Source organism: Garra rufa, chromosome 2 (assembly GCF_049309525.1).
Source record: "Garra rufa chromosome 2, GarRuf1.0, whole genome shotgun sequence".
NCBI classification, from domain to species: domain Eukaryota; kingdom Metazoa; phylum Chordata; class Actinopteri; order Cypriniformes; family Cyprinidae; genus Garra; species Garra rufa.
The window spans coordinates 43,051,309-43,075,103 of NC_133362.1; the positions used below are offsets into that span (position 1 = coordinate 43,051,309).

Consider the following 23,795-nt stretch of genomic DNA (forward strand, 5'->3'; position numbering starts at 1 on the left):
CAGCCATGTCATCATACTAATGCAACACCCTCGCAACTGTACAGAATTACGCAAACATGATGTCACTTAATACATCTTGAGCCTAGACGATGTTAAAAAAAAAACATACTGTTACTGTGCAAATTTATGCTATGGAGAGAAGTCACAGAGGGGTTTCTTTCACCTAAGAGCTGGGAGCGAGAGATGGAGTGGAGTTATTGCGGAGTGATTACAGACGCTTTGAGCACGGAGGGGAAATTGCTGTTGCTCCACTCCACTCACATACTCTGCTCGCCAAAGTCAATTTTTACTGGCATTCGGTACTTGGCGAGCATTCATTCTGGACACTGCATGTATAGACATAATTTAAATACCTGCAGCACGCCAATGACATGACTCAAGTCCAATGGTATGAATTACATCCCACTCTTACAATGCCTCCTTTTATCTGCTCTTTATAAGCCATATTCTCCCTAAACGGATCAACCAAATTGGCTTACCTGAGTTTTGTCTCATTTTTGAAGGCTTAACTGGCTTATCGCTTTTTGTGTCTCTATTCTTTTTGCCCTTTCACTAACCCTCCCCCTCTGTGTAACGGTAATGCACTTGTAGGAACAGGTGCCAGCCAGTGGTAGGTCGCGCAGCGGGGTGAAATGCAATCACCATGCTCCTTTATAGGTTGTATGGGAATTATATGGAAATTAAAGGAGGGGTGCTAAAAACATAACATGGTTTGCAAGCACCGGTTTTCATACCTGATGGTTTTGCCTGTGTCCGCCTCAATGGACCAGGTGCAGTGAAGGTTGTTGTCATAGGGGGCCGGGTAACCAGGAGACAGAATCCGTCCAGATGTGGCACCGCTAATGTGTCCTCCGCACTCGGCTACACACACACACAAACACACAGACAAGAATTAAGGTCTTTAACTGGATTTGCATTTCCAGAAGGAAATATCAGTGCTTGCAAGCAACACAACAATAAATCAACTTTAAGTTTGCTACAAATGACTACAAAATCAATTCATATGACACAAATGACAATTTAGTATGCATATAAATTTAAGAAGAATTCCAATCGGAAGTCTGTATGCAAATATAAGATGACATCATAGCTGAAGGTTACATCTTGAATGCACACCATGAAGAAGTGTACACTGTAAAATCCAGTGGTTTACCTTACTTAGATATAGTTTGTTATCTTTTCTTAGTTGCTATACTTACTAGGTTTTTATTAAGTTACAGCTACTTTCAAGGCAAGTAAAACTATTTACTTACTGCTTTGAGTAACACTTACTTAAAATATTTAAGTAGCCACAAAGGAACCAACAACATTAATAAACCAGTGAGAGGCAGCAGTGCACTAATATGTTGGTAATGTGCAAAATAACAACAGAAAGAAGAAGAAAAGAAACATTTTTAAGGTGGGGCAATTCTTAATAGACTTTTCACTCATTTCCTCCATGTCTGCAGTTATCTTTCTTTCACTAGTTTCCCCAAAGTCATCTTGAATGTTGAACTTTCAATACAACTGAAATATTTGAGAGAACATTACATAAGAAGACTTCATAAATTGATGTTGATTTAAAAAAAAAAATCATTAGCTGTATTTTACATGTTTACTAATGATCCTTTACTATTTTGTTGTTCTTTATAAACACCTTGAGAAGCTTTTAATTGGGTTGATACAGTCCTTTAATATTTGCGGTAATATGTTCGAGTCACACACAAACTTTAACATTCAACATGCAAATCACAACAATGGTAACAATTCAATTTAGTTGTAACAATAACCATTTTATTTGATCATTTTGTTGTGCTACTACTGACACAAGATAGCAAATAAAATTGGCAAATAAAAACAGCAACAGTAAAACAAAGCAATTGCATAATTTATTCATGCCGCAATGCACTCTGGGAGTCAGTGAGTAGCTATACTGAGTCAAGAGTAAACCTAAAGTAAACAATCAAGTACTCCCTACAGTTATTTTTTAGTTACTAGAAATATTGTGTAAGTAAACTATACTAACTAAACATTTGTCAGTACAACATACTATTCCTATTTCACTTTACTTAGGTTTTTAGTGCAATCAGTTTCCTTAATTTTTCTAAGTAAAGTCAACTTATTACATTTTACAGTGTAAGCAAATTGAGATTTTTAAACTTCAACATCACATAATAATCTAAATATGAAGAATTAAATGAAGCTCCACTGAAGTTAAATTATATTAAACTATGGGTATTTTAGCCATTATGTATATAATGTAGCTAGCGGAGAAAAAAGGGTTTACGTCGACTAATTCAAATAAATGCTTACAGTACAATGTCGGCTCGAGGCAATATTCTCCATTTTCCACACCATTCTCCCAAACCACATTTTACTCAAGAAGGTTTAATTAAGGAATGAGTACAGCATGGTAAAGACTGTAATGCGTCCATCCTAAAATTATCTCTATGTAAGTACACAGCGCTGGGCCTACAGAGTAATCATTTACCTCATCCTAACCAGAGTAAGAAAGCATCTCTCCATCCCCCTCAAGCACTTTATTTGCTCTTGGGTCTCACATGCAATTACTAAAGTTGAGTCGCGTAAGGACACTCTCTTCGCCAAAATTACAGTATGAAGACACTCTTGCATTCAGTTTATGCTGTGGGGTTACAGATTTAAGAATCTGTTTAAAATATGCTAATCCTTTGTTCTGACATAGCATCAGGTGAAGAAAATTGTATTTAACTTTTAAGGTAAATATGATGACATCAGACTTAAGTGATTCCAGTTCCTGTTCTCTTATTGTAAGTCAAATGAGCCAGACTACTATGACTCTCACCTTTTGTTTTGTAATGGCTCTTGGTGCCTCTGCCCTAGTCTTTGAGTAGTTATGATGATTGGATTAGGACTGGTGAAATGGGGCAGGAATAGTTCACTTGCATGTCTTGTTTAAGGTCATCACCCAGGTGCTCTATCTCCAATTCTAAGCACTGAACCCTAAATGTATATAAACTACAATGTATCACTGCCTTAGTTAGACTTTTAATGACTGCAGCACCACACAGTGCATTTTCAATAAAGAAGCCTGCTGAAGATACCCAAGAGTCTCCTGGTCTTCGCTTCTCAAATTCCAACAACACTCAGTATCCCACCCTGTTGTAGAAAATGCACTACCTTGTGGATGTCCATACTTCCAGAAAGTCACACAGTACAACGCAATAAACATTTTTTAAATAAATGTAGAAATATTTTATTTGAGATCAAACATTTGTCTGAGGCATTCATTGTGGAGCTGATTCGTGTAGCGTGCAAGGTATTGTCCTTTGTTTTTGTTTTTTTTTTGTTTTGTTTTTTTATAACTTTGATTAGGTGTTAACTACTACAGTAACTAATATATTGCTTTCTATAACTATTCTGATCTGATGCCATGCTATTCATCTATCACACATTCAATTCTTTGGTGGTACCACAATGATGTATCAGATGATAATAGCTGGGTACTTTATATACGGTATCTCACAAACCTCACATTTCAGCAACCATTTTAGTATATCTTCTCAAGGGACAATACTATAGAAATGAAACTTGGATATATTTTAGAGTAGTCAATGTGCAGCTTATATAGCAGTATAGATTTACTGTCATCTGAAAATAACTCAACATACAGCCATTATTATCAAAATAGCTGGCAACAAAAGTGAGTACACCCTAAGTGATAACAGCAGTATGTTGTTTAACCATGCAAAGTCCTATTCATCATGCTTATGTTTTTGACTGCTTGACAGGACCATACAAACTTGTGTATCCTGTATTAGAGCAGTTTAAATTAGGTGCTATAAGTACAATTCTCTCATACTGACCACTGGATCTTCAACATGACCTCTCATGGCAAAGAACTCTCTAGGGATTTGAGAATTAGAATTGTTGCTCTCCACAAAGATGGCCAAGGCTATTAGAAGGTTCAGTAACACCCTGAAATACAGAGGTTTTCCAAGATAGGTTTCACTGGGGACAGGCCTTGCAAGGATCAATCAATGACGTTGAGCACTCGTTCTGTGTGTCAGGTGCAGAACATGGCTTCAAAAAACAGATGCATGAGTGCTGCCAGCATTGCTTTAAAGGTTGCAGAAGTAGAAAGTCAGCTTGTCAGTGCTCAGACCATATGCCACACACTGCAACAAGTTGGTTTGCACAGGTGTCGTCCCAGAAGGAAGCCTAATCTGAAGCTGGCTCATGAGAAAGCCCGCAAACAGTTTGCTGAAGACAACTTGTGCAAAAGCATGAATTACTGGAACCATGGCCTGTGGTCTAATGAGACTATAAGATAAACTTGTTTGGCACAGTTGGTGTCCAGCATGTGTGGCAATACCCTGGTGAGGAGTACCAAGAAAATTGTGTCTTGCCTACAGTCAAGCATAGTGGTGGTAGCATCATGGTCTGGGGCTGCATGAGTGCTGCTGGTACTGGGGAGCTGCAGTTCATTGAGGGAAACATGGATTCCATTATGTACTGTACATTCTGAAGCTGAAGCCTTCCCTCCAGAAACTAAGCCGAACAGCAGTCTTTCAACATGATAAAAACGCTAAACATACCACCAAGATGACAACTGCCTTACTGAGGAAGCGCAGAATATATACTGCTATACAAGCTGCACAATGACTACTCTAAAATACTGTATATCCAAGTTTCATTTCTATAGTATTGTCCCTTGAGAAGATATACTATAATGGTTGGTGAAATGTGAGGGGTGTACTCACTTTTGTGACATACTGTACAGGTCCTCAATTAATGTATCAAGGTATTTACATGACACTTTAAGGTCAAATATGTGGACAGTTACTGTACTAATTAATAATTTTGCCTATTATATTTGATCTTATTAGACGGAATTGATATAGACTCTAGCTCTGCTCACTCTGGACATTCACTTAATCAACTTTATTAGGTGCATTTTGGGATACTTTTTAAACAGTAAAAAAGAAATTTGCATGTATGCTGGACACTTGTTAACTACTTTTTCTTCACTATCTGCTCCAACTCATAAACTTGCAAAAACATCTAGTTTTGTATATACATTCATAGCAAAATTTCTATTTGCATAAATATACAACCTTCACATAACAGTTCAATAGAGATGTTGCTATAATTTATAATGCAATATGCTTGTTTACTGTTTAAAGTTATTTAATAATAATCTTTTTTTTCAATTGCTTATTCATTTTTTCTTGTATTACTGACTCAAGTGGTAGTAAAACACTGCTTGTATCGTTGTCCTATTGTTAGGTACTTTTACTGTTCTTATTTCTAATAACAAACATAAAGTAAAAATAGTTATTTTGTGATATTATCCTATCTATCCACATATTACAAATCCTCCATAGAGTCAATGGGAATGTTGTCTCTTACCAGGTTCACCAGAAGGCGCAAGCAATATCTTTTTGGTTAAGATAAAGCAAAGGAAAGTTCTACATACTGAAATACTGAATACAATATTGGTTTTGGGAAACATGATCAAACTTCATCACCTTTCTTCTGTGATGGTACATGTGCCTTGAGCATTGCAATATAAATTAATCTATGAATAGTTAATGGAATTCCCTTTGCTTAAGTCCCATTTGCTGATCTCTCTTGGATTACAATCTGTTACATGAGTTGTAGAGGGCAAAGAATGGTGCAACTGCAGAACTTCATCATCAAATTTTGCTGAAAAAAATAAATAAAGCGAAGCTACGGTTATGGTAGAGGGTACAAGAGAACTAAAGGCCCCTTGGGCTAAACACTAGATAGAAAGAAATACAGCCAAACACTTGCTTATCATTAAACACTGCAAATCTTCCCTGATCCATTAGTTCATCACATCCATGGCAAAAGGATAATTTTAAGGTGATTTGACAGTCATTTTATTTTATTTTTTATTTTAATCCCAAAAAGTAAAAAGTCTTACACTTTTTTATTCATAAGTCTTAATTTCATAAACACTTGTATCCAAATATATTTTAGGTAATGTAACTAAGGCTTGTTTTGATGCTCACCCTTTCCAGCACACTGTTTTTTTTTTTCTCCTGCTTTTCACTGAAGATTTAGAAGTGATGGCAAATGTTGACAACCAATTAAGAGACTCTTTGACAGGCTTTCGTGAGGGATAGGAACTCAAGCCCTTCCTGACAAACACTTAATAGCGAAGGGAAAACATTCACTTGAAAGATCAAATGTGAAAAGAACCATTCTCAAGTACAGCCAAACCAATATGAAACAGCTTTAGATGGTTACGATTATGCTTTTAGAAAGCCATATACACAATTTTTAGGGTCTTTTTATCATCAAAGTAAATTAATTGTGTAATCGCTGATGTTGTAAACTCACCAATACAAGATGGAAGTGGTTTGTCCCATACCCTACGGTCTCCACTGAGGCATGTCAATGTGCTGCTTCCATGCAGTGTGTATCCAGGATTGCAACTGTACAACACATATGTATCTGCAAAATGGCCATCGTCTTGGATTTTGTAGCCATAATTAGGTGTCCCCGGCTCCTCACATTTGACAAGGTCAAAACCTGTAGAGAGGCAGCATCAAGGTAAGCCAATTTGAACGGTAAAAGAGACACCTGGCCACCTGAAATCAACCCCCTGGCAGGCTGGATCAGCCTCTTGCTTAATAATGACATAAAGGTGGTGCAATAAAAGCTACACCTGCTCACAACAATTACCAATGCAGCCCCCAGGAGGCCACCCCAAATTAATACCAGAGCAGCATATGCTCAACTCAGAGATCACCCTTTCAAACATGCTGTCCATTCTACATGACTGGTTAAAGTACATTTCCAGTGCATGAACATTTCAAGCTAAATGCCTTTTAAAAACAAAACAAAAGTATCTGAAAACAATAAACCTACAGAACTGCTTTTTAATACCTTTAATATTCTTCTTCTTTTGGATGGGAAGATGGTGGTAATGAGGAAATAATGAGGAGTTGATAATGAGGATATTATCAGACTGTCTCTGACCAGCAATTACAACCGTAATATCTTACACATGCTGAGTCTCTACTGTCTTTGTTTCTACTCATTCTTTCTTGTAATTAGAGTAGTAGTATTTGATTTTTATGTATTTACTGTCAGAATATGTGTGTGTCTGTGTGTCTCTGTGTGTGTGTGTGTGTGTGTGTGTGTGTGTGTGTGTGTGTGTGTGTGTGTGCAAAAGTGCAATAATGGGTTAATAATAATAATGACATTTTTATGTAAAATATTAAATTTATGTAAAAAAAATAAATAAATAAATAATAATAATTAAAAAAAGGAAAATTAAAAATCAAAAGCCAGGTTTCAAATTATCACAGTGGTGACCATTCAGTAGATTCAATTCATAATCAATTTGAAACCATCCTGAAGCCATCAATAATTTTTAAACAAAGTGAAAGCTAGATTTGTCAGTGTTTACAGTAAATAAGGGATAGGATTAAGGGATAGAGCCTTTGTTGGCATCTTGTTTAACTTACTACTGTATGACAGCTTAAATCCTTTGCTGGTACCGGTACCATTGCTGTTAAACTCCATCCAGAGATGGTTGGACGTGCTGTTGAGGATGACATCAGACATGTCGTTTTTTGTAAAATTCCCCAGGAGTCTTGATGAGCTATCTTGACCATCATAAACCTATGAAAACCAAAGACCAAAGGAAGCAGGAATGTTTACTCAGCTTATTTTGTCAGCAATCAGTCTCAGAACTGTGTTAAAAAATACAAAAATGAATGTTTTCTCAAAACATTGCCTTTTGGTGTCTGAATTATGTAATTGCTTTTCAAAATTGCATATATTCTGAAACAATAACCTCTGCAAAGAGAGGGTGGGAAACACTGCGGCATAGGGAAAAATATTAAAGGTCATAAATCAATGTCAAGCAGCAGTTTTCCACTTTTCTGTGGCGGAGGACATTGTTTCAAGCTTTAATGGAAAATATCATGTGATTCCAGATTACATGTGCAGAACGAACTACTGGTCTAAGGGCAGACTTATTTTTTCCGCTGATCATCTACAATAGTGCAAACTGATAAAACAGCCTCAAAAAATCAGCTGAAATCAACTAAAACGGCCAAAACCAATCAATAACATCAGCAATGAGGGAATAGAGGTTTCCTTACATATCTTGCAAACCTTTCCAAGTCTAATTTGCTGACAGATTAAACTCAAATATCCCAAAACGTTGACAAACAATATTTTGATGATTCATTGCAACAGAATCACTATAACCGTGAAATGTATGTGTTTGGAATTAATAAAGCACCTCATTCTTATCCTTCATTTGTGACTTAATTAGTGGCCTTATTGGTCTTAAGGGACCATCTTTCTTCTGTGATGGTACATGTGCCTTGAGCACTGTAACGTAAATTAATCTATGAATAGTTAATGGTGTCTCCAAGTCCCATTTGCTGGTCTCTTATGAATTACAAACTGTTACATGCTAACAGTACTGCAGAGGTGTTGCAATCACCAAACTTCATCAAAGTTCTTGAAACTCTTGAATTTTGTTTTTGCAATGTCAGAATTGATGACATTAACATAGAATTTAATCATTGTGGCCTTTAAAGGCTGAACTATACATTTTATAAAATCAGTTTTTCTGTTTAACTACAGTTCAAATAGTTGTACATTTTAAAGAATGATTAAACAAATGATTAAATAAATAAAAATTGATGTAATATCCTAGAATATAAAATAAATATCCAGCTAAATATCCATCATATGAATATTAGGCTTGCAAAGGGGAAAATTTCTGGAAACTTTCCAAAAATCACAGAAAGATTCCAAAAAATCCTGGAAAGTTTCCAACATTTCTGGAATGTTTCCGAAATTTACTGAAAAGTTTCCACAGTTTTGCAACCCTAATAAATATCCAGCTAAAAATAATGTACTCTGATAAAAAAAAATTACTCACATTGGTCAGTCTTACCTTAACGAAATCTCCCTCTTGAAGCTGGAAGGTGATGGCCGTGATTTGAATCCCCTTGCCTCTGTCTGTCTCAATGCGGTAGATGCACTCGTGGTTGTTGTCGTAATTTGCCGGGTAATTGGGGGACAGTAGGACACCCTGACTGCCCACAGAAGTGGCTCCACACTCAGCTAGGCAAACCCACAATGTATGGATGAGAAAGATGGGATGGGAAAAAAATTAATTGGTGAAAAGCCAAGTGTTCACATATTGAGGGCAGAAAGCACAAACTTATCAAAGCTGCATGTGGCTTTGAGAACTAGGGGTTGGTAACAAACAAGTTGAGTTCCCTTGAAGCCTGTAGTGCCCTGACAGCTGCTACTCCATTTCCTACTGACAGGCCAATTTTAGGCCAAGGTTTTGTACCGTCTGGAATTTGAGTCTTTGTCATTTTGATGAATCACTGTGAGAACAACTTCAGAGGAATACTAATTAATAGAGGCCTTTATGCATTAGCTAGTTGCTGGTCACGAAAGCTCACTGCTGTGTTAAGATCATATGTCCTTCGGTTTAATATTCTGCACCAGTGACTCTCTAAGTATATAAGCAGGTGTTGCTTCAAGACCTTGAGCTCAGCAACTTAAGGTAAAACTCTCCAACAATGGCCTCCTGGTTTCCAGCCTTTTTAAAAAGGTATCAGTTCCTCAGAGACAAACTACTGAGATAAATTAATCTAAAGTGAAGGGTTTTTTTAAGTGCCAGGGGATACTAGCCAGTAATTAGTTTGGTCTGACAAAAACCAAAAAGTAAAAGGGACCACCATTTTAAATGTGATCATGGACATAAAAATGCATTTCACACTTTTGATTTAGCATTTTATTAATATCTGTCACCATTAATACCATCTATCTATACATACATGCAATGATTGAAATGGTAATGCAATAATTCAATTGGTAATAAGTATTTTTTTTTTTATAAACCACTGAAATCAAAAATTTCAGGTGTCTAGCTCTTTATTTTAGTTATCTAGCACCCTAATCGATTGAGAAAACTCTGGTCTGGAGGCTTTCAAAAACTAGAGATAATTTCTTTCAATGAGAATTTCCCCATCAACCCTTTATCAATTTTATGTAGCTAATATAATCCAAACCTCTTGAGGCTAATGTTTGTTGTGCTCACCAGACCAATTAAAGACACACTCACATGCTCTTATTACACTGCAGCGATTAACCACTATTAAAGCCCGGTCCAACAGGAGGACTGCACAATTACAACCAATTATTTTGTCAGTGTTTTTAATGCTGTCCACAAATATCCATGATCTTAACCACTTAACTGTCACAACAGTAAAAAATAGCAATCTGCAATCTGATCAATTTTAATTCAACTATTATGGCAAGGTACATCTCTGAAAGTTTTTCCACCCTACAGTGTGAACATTTACTGTGTCAAGTTCTATTATAAATAAAACATTAATAACATGAGGGAATAGTCTGAGCATTGCATTTAAATAATGAATTTGAGGCATTGTAAAATGGACTCAATTCAGGGTGAGAGGAAGAAACCAGATTTCTAATTATATGCATTGGCTAAAATTTCACTCTACTTCTCCTTTCCTTATATGGGACATTTTATAGTCAAATTAGCCTGAGCTTTATTAAAATGCCAACAGACTCTTAGAAATCACTGATTTGATGCACTCTGAATTGATGAGACAACAGTAGTAGCAATAGTAGGAATCTGCATTTTCATACATATATAAGAATTTAAATGTCTATTCAACAACTCTAAAAAGTGCAAACAAGACATTTATTATACCATACATATTTTATGTAGACCCTTCTAGATTTTAAAATTCTTTGTAAGTAATACAAATCGTAATAAATGTTGATTTCACTCAACAATTCTAGTTCCTTAACACAGCATTCCTTATTAAGAATAACAGAGTACAGAATAACAAAACTAAAATAACAGAAAAATAAAATGTGTATTTTTAACCACAATTTAAATCTTACTAAATGAAGTGTGTAAATGCTTTTTGATCATATTTATTCTGAATTATAATTCCCTAATATACTACTTACCACCTAAACAATTGTCAAAAAGCAATCCCAAATGCAAACCTCAACAGTGCTGTTGCATTAATGCAAAAGAAGAAGAAAATTGTATCATCATTTACTTACCCTCATGTCACTGTCAACCCATAAGACTGTCATCTTTGGATTTTAGTATTCTGTCATAATTTTAGTCCACCCATAAAAGTCTATATAATCAGCATCTCCAAGCTTCAAAAACACATCATCTATATAAATCAAACAAAGCAATCATGTCTTTTCAGAAGACTTGGATTAAATTGCTTGATTCATATGGGTTACTTTTAGGACAAGATATATATAAAAATATCTTAATTTGTTCTGAAGTCAAAAGTCTTAAGAATACAGTATGACATAAGGGTGAGTAAATGAGGTCAATTTTCTGTTTTAGGCAAACTATCCCTGTAACAAACATGCTGATGTTTGAAAATAATAAACAGAATCACATGTCCACCTACCCACACATCTGGGCAGAGCTGCACTCCACACTCTCCGCCCTCCACCCAAGCAAGTGATCTTACTTTCGCCTTCTAGACGGTAGCCCCCAAAACAGGAAAAGACCAGCGAGTCGCCGACCCCGAACTGGAAGCCCACCCTCCTGCTGTATGCAGGCACTCCCGGATCCTCGCACGGCTCCAAACTGTACTCTGCGGTACAAAGTCATAATATCTCTTAAACCTCCAGACTGCTTAGCAAAGCATTAGAGTAAGCACCATGACAACCGTGCCTTCAAGCACACTATAATTAACAGAATGAGCAATGCAACCCACCAGAGAAGGTGATATTGAAGCCCTCGTATGACATGGAGAAGTCCGAGACGAAGCGTAGCTGGACGCTAAAGTTGCCAAACAGGCCTGCTTTGATGGAGGGTGGCAGGACGGAGCCTGTAAGCCTGGCCACCGGCTCGGTGAAGCTGCCGTCCTCGGTAATGAGCAGGTAATCATGGGAGTCCTCCAGGTGGAACGTGTGGAAGAGAAGCTGCACTCCTGGGGAGTTTCAGATGAGATTAGGGCCGTCAGTCACAAGCAAAATCTCCGTTTCAACCTCACAACCCACTGAGAAGCCTTCAGACTTCAGAGGGAACGTAATACTGATCGAAACAGAATCGCATTTGCCCGACATGGTGCTGAGTAATAAAATGTAGAGAAATGTGAAAGATATCTTAAATTCGTTATCAAGGGTAATTTCAAAGGGCACAGAAAGGAACCTCATGGGTAAAATCAATGTGCCTCAAACTGTTATCAGTTTCAGTGGTTCATGCAGTTCTCGTGGCTGTAACCTGTTCTTTTGTCTTACCTTTCCCATGAGACACTTCTACTGTCCAAGTGCAGTTCAGAGAGTTTGGGTAGAAATCTGGAAAACCAGGGGAAAGAACTGTTCCGGTTTTTCCGTAAATATAGCCCCCACACAAAGCTGGAAGAGCAATAACAGAAATAACTTATGTTTGAATGGCCTACTTTCCATGAAAAAGAGCAAATCTAGCCTTGAAGTACATCCTGCATCAATAATTCTTTTGGTTGAAGCTTAACTGCATTTTGTGAAGATAATGTGAGGATGGTGCCAGGGCGTTGCTATGAAGTTTAGTTCTGAGTGGTTTTAGCATTTTACTATATGGTTGCTAGGATGTTTTGGCAGTTCTTAAGGTGTTATGAAAGATTTTTAGCACATTACTATGAAGTTACTAGGTGACCAAGCTATTTCATTAACTGTGCTGCAAACTGTTCATTGCTTAAATGATATATTCAACAATGGTTCAAAAATGAGCCTGAATCATGTTGATGCAGATATCTAGGTCACAGACTTGACAAACAATATCCAGAACAGGTAAAATAGTTTTACATAAATAAATAACATGATAAAGCTTCCTCTCTTTGTAGCAAAACTACAAGATGATGGATGCAAAACATGGAAATAGAGATGTTTCTACATGAAAAGCAGCAGAGTTTAACGATACCCTAACTAATAAGAGGTTGACATTGGATAGAGCAAAAATACTTGTAAGAAGATCAAAAGGAGATAAAACAACTGAGACAATTTTCAGACTGGAGAATGTCTGTCAGTGGAAACAGTCAAAAAAGAGCTTTTTTTTTTTTTTCTCGAAGCACCAGAGCTGTAAGACAGACATCATAACAGAATACTGAATGTGTCCTTGAGCCATGCTCACCGTCACTGCTTTTATCAAAATAAATCATATGGTGCAGGTTATGACAGGACACACATTTTTGAGCCTCAGCATTTTGTCCTTAAACGGTCCATTTAATCTATTCATCAAATGACAATTCTGGCTTATAAAATCTGAAGTCAGTCTATCCCAAAATTTGCACAATTTTTCATGAGGTAAACTAACCGATCCACACAACAGAACTAAAGCTAAGTTTATCCCTTAGCGTCCACATCATCAAACTTTAACAAACTTTAAGAGTTCATGACTGGAAGCTGAGACATGAATTACAGTAATTTTACCACAGGTATTTCATGGCACTTATTGTCTCTTGGCAAAGCAGCTTTAGTTGGTCGACGGCGATGTCATAGAAGAACCACAAAGAACCATTCAATCAAAGGTTCTTTAAATAACCATCTCTTTCTTACCTTTTTATAATCTGAAGAACCTTCTTTCAACAGAAAGAAACAGAAAGGTTCTTCAGATGTTAAAGGTTCCTTATGGAACCATTTAGACAAAAAGGTTCCTCTATGGCATTGGCATTATGAAGCACCTTTATTACTACTAACCACAACATACAGGAAACACCCCAGAAGACTTTCCATTTTGGAGATGCTCTGACCCTGTCATTTACCTAGTCGACTGACTCTTCACTTTCTGCCTAATATATGCCACCCCTTTAAAGGTGCCACTGTAACCATATAATCAATGTTATTCACTTCACCTGTCAGTGGTTTTAATGGTGTGGCCGATCGGTGTAGTGCACTAACCAGCATATTAAAATGGCTAAGAATGCGGCTCGACAAATCAGAAGTCTGAACTCCCATTTAATAATAATAATTGGGCTGACAGGAAGGAAATGTGTAATCTTTTATGAACATGTATTTACATTTCTACAAACAAATGGGGAGTATCTGTCCTGTCTGTAATGAAGGTCAGGCTCAGGCTGGTGAGAGCCCATCATGCTGAATCAAAGTCTGTTAGAGCAAAGGCACAGAGCTGATAAGATGCAGGCAAAAGAGAACATTGGGAATTCTGGAACAGGCAGGCAACAGCCTGATTGCCCTTACTGGAAAACACTTTGTTTACTTCAATCCCTGTAATCAGAAAACAAATAAGATAAACAGCTTTATAGACCACTCTCCTGTAGGTATCTGGCTAAGGACTTCCATTATTTGTTGCCGCTTCCCTGCAACCCACCCCCCCCCCTCCCCCCCCCACACACACATACACAATTTTAAAGTATTCTATCAAACAGCGCATGCCAGTCACCTCTCCTCTAATCAAAAATGTATGAACTCGAATCTCAGAGGAGTTTTAAGAGGGCTTACCCTTTCCCCTCTGATAAAAATGTAATGCAGCCTAGTGGGGTTGGATTATAGCCCAGACCAGTGCCCTCGGGCCCCAGATTTTCAGGGGCCTACAAAGTCTTCACCAAAGAAGACTGAACACCTAGGTGCAGTCATAGAGTGCAAGCTAACAGCAGGGTCCAGGTTTTAGGCATTTTTACACTGGGTGGTATAGAGGAGCTGTTTCTCTTGCACATGACCAGAATCGAGAGTGCAACATGGCCTACCGTCACAGCTGGGCAGTGCATGGTTCCACTGATGGTTCCTCTCACACACAATGGGTTCATCATCACTCAGAGTATAGCCTTGATCGCAGCTGAACGTCACTCTGGAGCCGATGGCGAAATTGTTCCCGTGCCTTTTCCCATTCACCGGGATACCTGGATCCAAACAGGAATCTGTTTCCATCATAATGCCTGTGAGGAAGGAACAAAACCGAAATATTTCATTTCACCTCCAAGGTCTAAATTGAAATGGGGATGATGTCGCAAGCACTTTAAAGTTTAAATCACCAGACACCAGTCCCCCCCAGTCATCTCCTTCCTTGAACCAATACATTTTCATTTCTACTTACCTTTTCTATATTTTGAATATCATTTGGAAGAAGAAAGAAAAACCCTGACAGCACTGTTTTTCTACATTGTTTTCCCTCAGAAGCTGACATTTGAGGAATGTTTCCACCTGTCAGTTTCACATGCATTTGGATCTATTGTTTGGCCACTGATACACCTCTGATACCCGTCTAAAAAGTCTGAAAAATGGGAACATTTTAACACGAATGAGCTTCATATATATCAGGCTTAATGTCAGAGGTAATTTATTGGGAGTCGTGAATATTATTTGAGAATCATTTCATGTTCCCTCTTGCCCACATTTCTCATTCTTCTGTCTCTAATACAGCACATTACATTATAATAAAGATGTTAAATTACTGCTGAAAAAGAGCAACTGGAGACTATTTGTCAAGTCATTTAGTTTTAAGAAAGATATAATTTGCATTTTTCAGTTAAGCTCATGAAGAGAGCTTAAAATTATAACATTTAATTTTACACACAGACCTATTTGTATTCGAAATAATACAAAACAAGCAGGCACAAAGATATGTACTACATTTCTAACAAGCAGCGCTAAATTTCTTAATTGTGAGGTTTTGGAACAAGGACTGGTGTATTTAACACCCCAATCGACAATGTTCTTGAACAGCGGAATGCATATTTAAAAACAAAATTATTCAAAGTAAACGGGACTAAATCATTAAGAATAGGCCACTCTGCCACTCCCCACCCCCTTATGACTAATGAGTAGATTAAACAAATGTCCTGTCCCAAATGGCACCCTAAACACTCACAGTCTTCCTCTGAGTCCACACTTTCCTGACACAATGCAAAAGTGCGTAGCTCGCGAGCACCCTTTTGAACACTAAAATTAGGAATGGGACACCCTAAGGTCTTGTGGAGTTAACAGACACACGCACATGGCAGACACTGTAAGTCTGCAAGACTGAAAGTACACATCCACCTCTCTTCCATATTACAAGACCCTAGCATTTCTGGTTGCAATTGTTTCTTAATTGATAGCTAAACATTACATGTGGTACCAACTAAATGCATTTTTCATTATAAATGGTTGAAAATAATAATAATGTCTATTTATTTGCCAGTTTGAAAAGTGTTCAATTTATTAACTGTTCCGTTTTCTGTCTGATAAGATAATTACAAAATGCTACTACTTCTTGTTTTACTTTTTCTATAAAAATGTAATAAATTATTGATACAATAAATATCACATTTGATTAAGCATGAAATGTATGTACAAGTCCTAGCATAATTTTGAGGTGCAGGATCAAGAATGTAATAAAGAGTAAAAACATGTAAATGTTGTTTCTTCGGCAGCACAAAATATCATTTAGTCAACATTTTTCATTAAGGTTTACTGATTTATTATTTCAGTAAAATCTGAACTTACATAATAGGCACAGTAAGTAATTTTTGCCGCTAGCGGGCGCGCATTCACTGGAGTGATTGCTAATGAGAGACGAGCGCGACAAATGGCTTAAAAGCAGCAGAGCTTTTATTATGAAACTTCTGCGCCTTTTAGTCATGCGTATGAGGTAAAGCAGTGCTGTTTAATCATATTACACTCTTAAAAATAAAGGTGCTTCACAATGCCATAGAAGAACCTTTTTTGTTTAAATGGCTCCATAAAGAACCTTTAACATCTGAAGAATGTAAGTACACAAGTCAACAAAATACTTAACACTGTTTTTGTATATTTTAATCCAAAAAGTCTTACATATTGTGCTTGTCGCCCCTGACAAGATGGGCTTTTAATAAAACTTGTCTGCCTATGCAGATTTTTTTTTTGTTTGTTTGTTTGTTTGTTTGTTTGTTTGTTTGTTTACTATTAATTGTTTCATCTGTGCAATGTGACTAAAGAAAATGGAGAAAAGAAACTGTATACATTCCCCCGCTGGGGAACTGTAAAGGTTGCGTATGTAACCCTATCCGGTCACATACGTTCTCCCGCTGGGGAACTGTGATTTTCCCTTTTTGTGTGTGTGTGTGTGTTAGGGGGGGTTAATGTGTTTTTAAGGTGTTTTTAATAGATGGAATAGGCTTTCTTCTGGACAGGTAAGCTAACCTTCAAGCTAAACATATTCCTAATATGTTGGACCTTTAATTGAAAGTGACCTACTTTTACCTGTCAACAGATTCCTTTACTTTTTTAGACCTGTAAAAAAGGCGTTTTTGTAATGTTTGAGTTTGGGGAGGAGTGATGCACGAAAGGGGCGCTTACAAAAGCTGTTTAAAAATATTTTTCCTCCACCTTTAACAATAAATTTGACATATAAAGCATTCAAAAGGCTTTTATGCTAGTGGTGGTTTATCTGTTCTCCGTTACAAGCCAGGTTTACAATTAACAGATTTTTTATTTTTATTTTTTTTACTTCTATATCCCTGTGGGGGATCCACTAAAACAGATGCCAAATCCGATTGTGGCTTTTTTTTTGGCTTAATCCCTGTTAACAACTCAGTCGACAATAACTACAAGAGCATTAAAGCAATAACAATGCTTTTAACAATAATGATTGGTCGATCTGTTGAGCATGCACTAACAAACAAACAGACCTTGTGTCAGCGGGACATTAAACTTTAATCACACTCTGAAGTGCAGTTTATAAACCCACCACACATATTCAAAAAGAAGACAAACTTTATTTTCTCATCGATTTAATTATTCACAGAGGTTCCTCTCCTCTCTTAAAGTTAGCTATCGCCTCTGTATGTTAATATTGGTCATGTGATGCTAGCACACACCTGTTGGGCTTCTCAAAATAATTTTTAGACAACTAGAAAACTATAATCTGATTGTAACCCTGGAGAAACCATTTCAATTACATTTTATGCACCAGAGAGCGTGTCCAGCCAAAATTTACAGAATATTGCAAAGCCACCCACCGTGGAGCATGAAAACCCAATATCTGTGCATTTAAATCACTGCAGAGGAAAGATGAGAAGCTGACTCACTCTCATATCGGATCTGGAAGCCTTCGCTGGAACGGCTGTTGTCGGTGGTAAAGAGCAGGTACATGTAATTGCCAGTGCTGATGAGGAAGTGGGGGGCCTGAGTACCGTGGTACTCGCCGATCAGAGGCGATGAGTTGGAGGGCCCATCCCGAATCTCCAGCGTGTCGTAATTAACCTCCGTCTGAAACCTGCACAGGAAATCGGAAAGAGCGGAACATCTGCTTATGACCCAGGTCTTTAGCAGAATTACTCTAATGAGGGAAATTAAACTGCAAGATTAATGAACAAAATTGTAAGAGTGAGAATCTCTACTGAAGAAACTGCTGCCAATTTCCAGAAAGGGGTGTCCAGGGGTTTCACATGCTATGAATTCACAAAAAAATCACCAAAACAAATCAATACCTGTCAAAAGATATCTTGATGGCATGATCCTTTCTGGCTTCAATCACCCATTCACAGTTGAGGGAGTCTTTGTAGTATCCAGGCCAGCCAGGGGACAGTAAGACTCCCATGGGAGCCGTTAGATGTCCACCACATGGAGCTGGGACAGTGAGAGTGCAGAAAAACAGAGTGTCAACAGCAGCCCATCTCACAAATCCCAGCAGCACCTTCAGAAAAGGGGCAGAAGAGTAAAGTATAAAAGCTCTCTCACCTTCACACCGAGGGACGGCCGCATTCCACACTACGTTCCCATCCTGGATGACACAGGTGATGGATTCAGATCCATGGGTTTTGATAAAGCCCTCATCGCACGTGAAGAGCACTGAGCTGCCTAGTAAGAAGTGCTCTCCAAAGCGCTGCCCGTTGATGGGAATACCAGGGTCGTGACATTCATTTTGACCAAAAGCTACAGACACAGGATAAAAGTATAATCAGTGCTGAGGCATATAATACTTAATCTAGGTCTTGCATGCTCTTGCCTGAGATGATATGAGCACTTAACATTCATTAAGAGTACCTAACCTTCAATTAAGTGAACTATAATTATCTTTTAAGGAACAACTAGCACAACTGATCTTACCCAGAATGCTCAGTCTCTCATAAGGCAAATTTTGCAGTAGTGACATTTACCTGTGCAACACCCAAATGTCATTAGAATTCAACCTTATTTTGAGAATCCGCAACACACTTGTGAAAACAACGCTAACATACATGATACCACTAAACCACTTTAGTGGCCTCTCTAATCTTCAGATGATAGATTACTTTATAATAATTACTTTATAATAATTTTATATAGGCCTAACAATCATTATATAATACACAAGATAATGTGCTTGTTATTTTTATTCATAAACTTATTAAATATTATTGAATGTAAATAAACTTTCAATTCATATGATTATGCACATCTTGAAAATCTACAAATGATTTTAACAGATGTTATACAATGATTACAAGCTTTTGTTAGTGTACAACACTTTTGCTGCTATTGATGTCTGATACAGGTACGATCAGGGACAGATTTGGTGGCATGGGTAGGTTTAAGGGCTGGTTAATGGGACAAAGGGTCAATCTGTTTATATTACCTTACACATATTTCTTAAAAAAAAAAAAAAAAAAATTATCCTGTTCATGTATGATTCAAGAAATATTCTTTTGAATAATATAAACAAGAATTTAGCTAAATGTAGCTAACCTCCCTTTACACCAACGTTGTTACAATAGCTAAAAGTCCAATGCCCATAAAGGTACTAAATGATTAGTAATTGCTCATAAACATTTACAAATAATGAATAGCCTCAGCTTTAGATGAACAAAAGATGAATTAATACATTATTTGTAAAGATGTGTAAATACAGTGAATTCAAGCCAGGACACTTTAGTCATTGAGATGACTGCTTATAAAGGTAATGATGATTAATAAACGTTTATAAACATTTACAAATGTAAAGAGCATTAATATTAGAACTGAAGTTTAATGACATGTGTTGGAATTTAAAGGTACAATACCAAATAAGTTTTTATTCATCGTATAATTTGTTTTAATTATTTGTAGATTTTGGAAAATGCCTGATCATTTAAATTGAAAGGTAATGACATTTGTAAGCATTTCAGTATTGATACTATGTATAAATAATATGTTAATAATTAGGTAATTTTCATTAGTTAACATTAACAAGCACATTATCTCATTTCTAGCTACACTCTTAAAAATAAAGGTGCTTTAAAAGGTTCTTTAAAGAACCATCTCTTTCATACCTTTTTATAATCTGAAGAACCTTCTTTCACTACAAATAACCTTTTGTGAAATAGAAAGGTTCTTTAGATGTTTAAGGTTCTTTATGGAACCATATAGACAAAAAAAAAAAGTTTTTCTATGGAATCGTAAAGCACCTTTAATTTTAAGAGTGTATGTAAATAATATATTATTATAAAGTGTTACTGAATGATGCTACTTTGTTGGGACAAATACATCTGGATATTTTAAACTACAATACACTGTTGTATGTATGGACATAATGCAAGAAGTGTAAACAAAGAATTCTATAAGATTAATTCTACAAGATGAAAGCTGTACAACACTGTATGACTTTATATATGTACAAATTCCAAATTTTGTGGGTTTTTTTTATTAGTTTTAGGGTTTGGGTAAGAGGTTCGATTTAATGTTTAGCATAGGCATAATTTGTGGGTGGGACCAATTATTTCTTACTTAACTTTACAATTGACATTTAAAATTTCCCATGAAACATAAATCCAAATCATGTGAAAAACAAACACAGATGTTGAGGCGGTGTGTGGATAAACGTCAACAAAGAGCACTCAGTCGCATTACAGCCTTCGTTTCAAAACCCTCTATTTTTTCTGCCACACGGTGGTTTGAGACACACTCAAGATGGCTTGAAGATTTTTGTCAACTCTCTGTTTTCCCTTAACACAACTCTGCAGACAGCTCACATATGTGTCGCACATGCATCACAGATGTCAGTGTGGAAGCTTCAATTATTCAATATGTGCACTCGCAGAAGCAGAGAATCCTGCCAAAGCTATTTTAGTGTTTTCATTTGGTGAACACATCTGTCTGCGAGGCCCCTGTGGAAGTGTGATGGCTAATGCACGGAGACCTTGCGGCCAGGGCTTAGGGCATATACGCAGCTCTACCCCATTCCCAAATGACAGCCTCATTGTTCTTACGGCCATGCCTGACAGTTGCTCTAGCGCCATTTTGGGAAACATGTCTACTTCTTTCTGAGACAATGACACACCATTACTGAAGCAGCACTTGTTGAGATATCAAACCACACAATCCACTGACACTGACATCGCCTACAACTACTGGTTCCATCTACCACCCCATTTTGTTCCCACACAGACGTGCCAACACAGATCTTGGTCACAGTTTCATCTATTCACAAAAAATGTAAATGTTTGTTAATTTTCAGCTATTAAGCTCACTGACTTGAAGTATCCCTAATGGCATAACAGTCTAACTATATTTAGTATTGTTAATAAACAGCATTTATGCAGTTAGCAGATGCCTTTAAAATAAAAATCCAAAGCATGTGTTTCATCAGTTTTCTAGGAATCAAAGCAGGACCTTTGCATTGCTAGGACATGCAGTACTGGTTAAGATTACTACACTCGTATCAAAGTTAAATTCCAGAGATGGGAGAAACAAGCTAGCTAACTTTTCAATGACAAGCTAAAGGAAGCCTCACAATTCCCTTGTGTAAAATTATACACATATGATGCTGCTTTAGAATGTGTTCAAAAGAAAGTATTTTAATCATGCTGTCTAATGCTGCCTACATCGGCAGCTCACTGGGTTTCACAAGTGTCATTGTGAATCTGTTTTCAAGGTCTGTGGTGCACCAAGACCTACATACTAAAACACATTTATGTTTTAGTTCAAAGATAAGCTCATATCAGTGGAAATCATATTTGTCAATGTAGTTTTAATAAAACTTAAAAACTAATTAAACTAGAATTTTTGCTATGCATGGCTACATTTGGCTTCACATAAGGGAGGAAAAAAAATAAATCCAAAGCTTGTTGCTTTAAAACTGGAATCCCATGAAAGTTGTAATGAAGGTCAAAATGCCCTTTAAAGTGTTGGAAGTATAAAGGATGGTATTTTTTCACAATGGAGATGCTTAATGAAAGGTGCTGGGATTGTACCATAACATTCTCTACCTTGAAAAGTCAATATTACAAATGAATCTATTCAACTTCAAACATATTACTCTGATTTAAATCCTATAACAAGCTGCTTCCTGCAAAAACATAAAAATAACCCCTTGTTCCTGCAAGATGCAGGGAAAAATAAGATAATTGGCTACCCCTAAGAGACAATGATTAAAATGTCTCTCAAACTTACGAAAATATATAATTTCTACATTAAAAAAAAAAAAACACTTTGCAATGTATATCCAGAAGAATATGGCCAACATATATGCATTTTTTTTTATTTAAACCCCCTTCTTTTTTTATAATAATCTATGTTTTTATATATATATATATCATTTTTTTTATAATAATAATCAGTTTATAATGCCATGCTATTCTGAAACAAAAAAAAAAAATGAAATCTGAGTTTCTCAAATACTTTTGACATTGACATTTCTCCATTCAATTAGATAGGAGCTATACTTGCATGACTGAAAATAGCTGCCCGAGCGCATTCCCAAGATGGCTGCCGAGTGAACTGACTTGCCTTGTAAGGGACTTTGTTATATCCCAGTTTAATATGCAGATATATTGCCTTATATGCAGTTCGTAGGATGATTTCCCTGAAAAGTTAAAACAATGTGGCTCTGTGGCGTTATCAAACATTACTCTATTTGAATATCTCAACCAGCCCAACACAGCTACATTATTTGTATGCCTAGTGGAACAGAAATTGCACACTTTACCTTTAGAAATAATACACAACATAATATTGATATCGCATTTACTTGTGTAGGTGATATTAAACCCCTTTCCCGTGTTTGAGTGGTCCGACTGGAACTCCAAGCGCATTATATGGCCATTACTGGCGATCTGCGAGGGTACATCCTTCCCAGAGAACGTTCCAAATGTGGTGGGCTCCGGCATCCCATCGTCTTTCACAATGAGATAGTCAAACTGGGGCTCCAACTCAAAATCACTGAAAATGAGATGGATCCGATTGCCCGGCTCGGCTATAATGAGCCACACACAGTTCATGTTGTTTCCGTATTCCTCTGGGTAGTTTGGCGAGAGGATGATGCCTGACGGAGTGGTGAAATTGAAGAAGCAGGAGACTGTGGAGATGAAGACAAATATATGTAATTCCATTACAAAGGTTACAATATTTATTTTCATTCACAATGGATACTTTATCAGAAATGCTACTTTGTCTCTAAAAAAGATGAGAGAAAAGAGGATTCACATAGACCATGATAATGAGTTGTTTGCATGGTGTGGAAATGATGACATGTCACGGAATTGGCTCAAAATCTGAGCTTTTCTGAGTCAGGAAAATAACAACAACACATCCGTTTAAGAGGTTTCATTTTAACAACAAAAACATTAACGAGGTACTGCTTCTTCGTATCTCAGTACTAAAGAAAAATGCCATTGCATGACAGGATTATAATAGATTGATAGATAGATTTTTTTTTTTTTTTTTTGTAGATTGGGCATATCTCCAGACATGTGTAGTCAAGCAGACACAATTCTTAGTGCATTCCCTCTTGAGTGAGGAAGAGACAGTGACACATTCCAGAAACAGAAATATGATAATTGACCCCTCATACAGCAAACTGCTAGCATGGACGGATGCCATTCGGCTTCATATCTGCCCCTAAT

The 23,795-nt window shown here is 36.9% G+C and overlaps 1 protein-coding gene across 1 annotated transcript in view; it reads right to left on the reverse strand.

The window, feature by feature from the left end:
• Window positions 1-23,795, reverse strand: part of csmd1a (CUB and Sushi multiple domains 1a) — a 406,871-nt gene that overhangs the window by 132,077 nt on the left and 250,999 nt on the right. Inside the window, 13 exon segments of the mRNA XM_073834675.1 lie at window positions 558-649; window positions 735-861; window positions 6,328-6,519; window positions 7,461-7,617; window positions 8,912-9,081; window positions 11,445-11,633; window positions 11,757-11,972; window positions 12,283-12,399; window positions 14,724-14,912; window positions 18,024-18,211; window positions 18,426-18,564; window positions 18,676-18,870; window positions 22,922-23,248. Of these exon segments, the coding sequence (XP_073690776.1) occupies window positions 558-649; window positions 735-861; window positions 6,328-6,519; window positions 7,461-7,617; window positions 8,912-9,081; window positions 11,445-11,633; window positions 11,757-11,972; window positions 12,283-12,399; window positions 14,724-14,912; window positions 18,024-18,211; window positions 18,426-18,564; window positions 18,676-18,870; window positions 22,922-23,248 (2,298 nt within the window).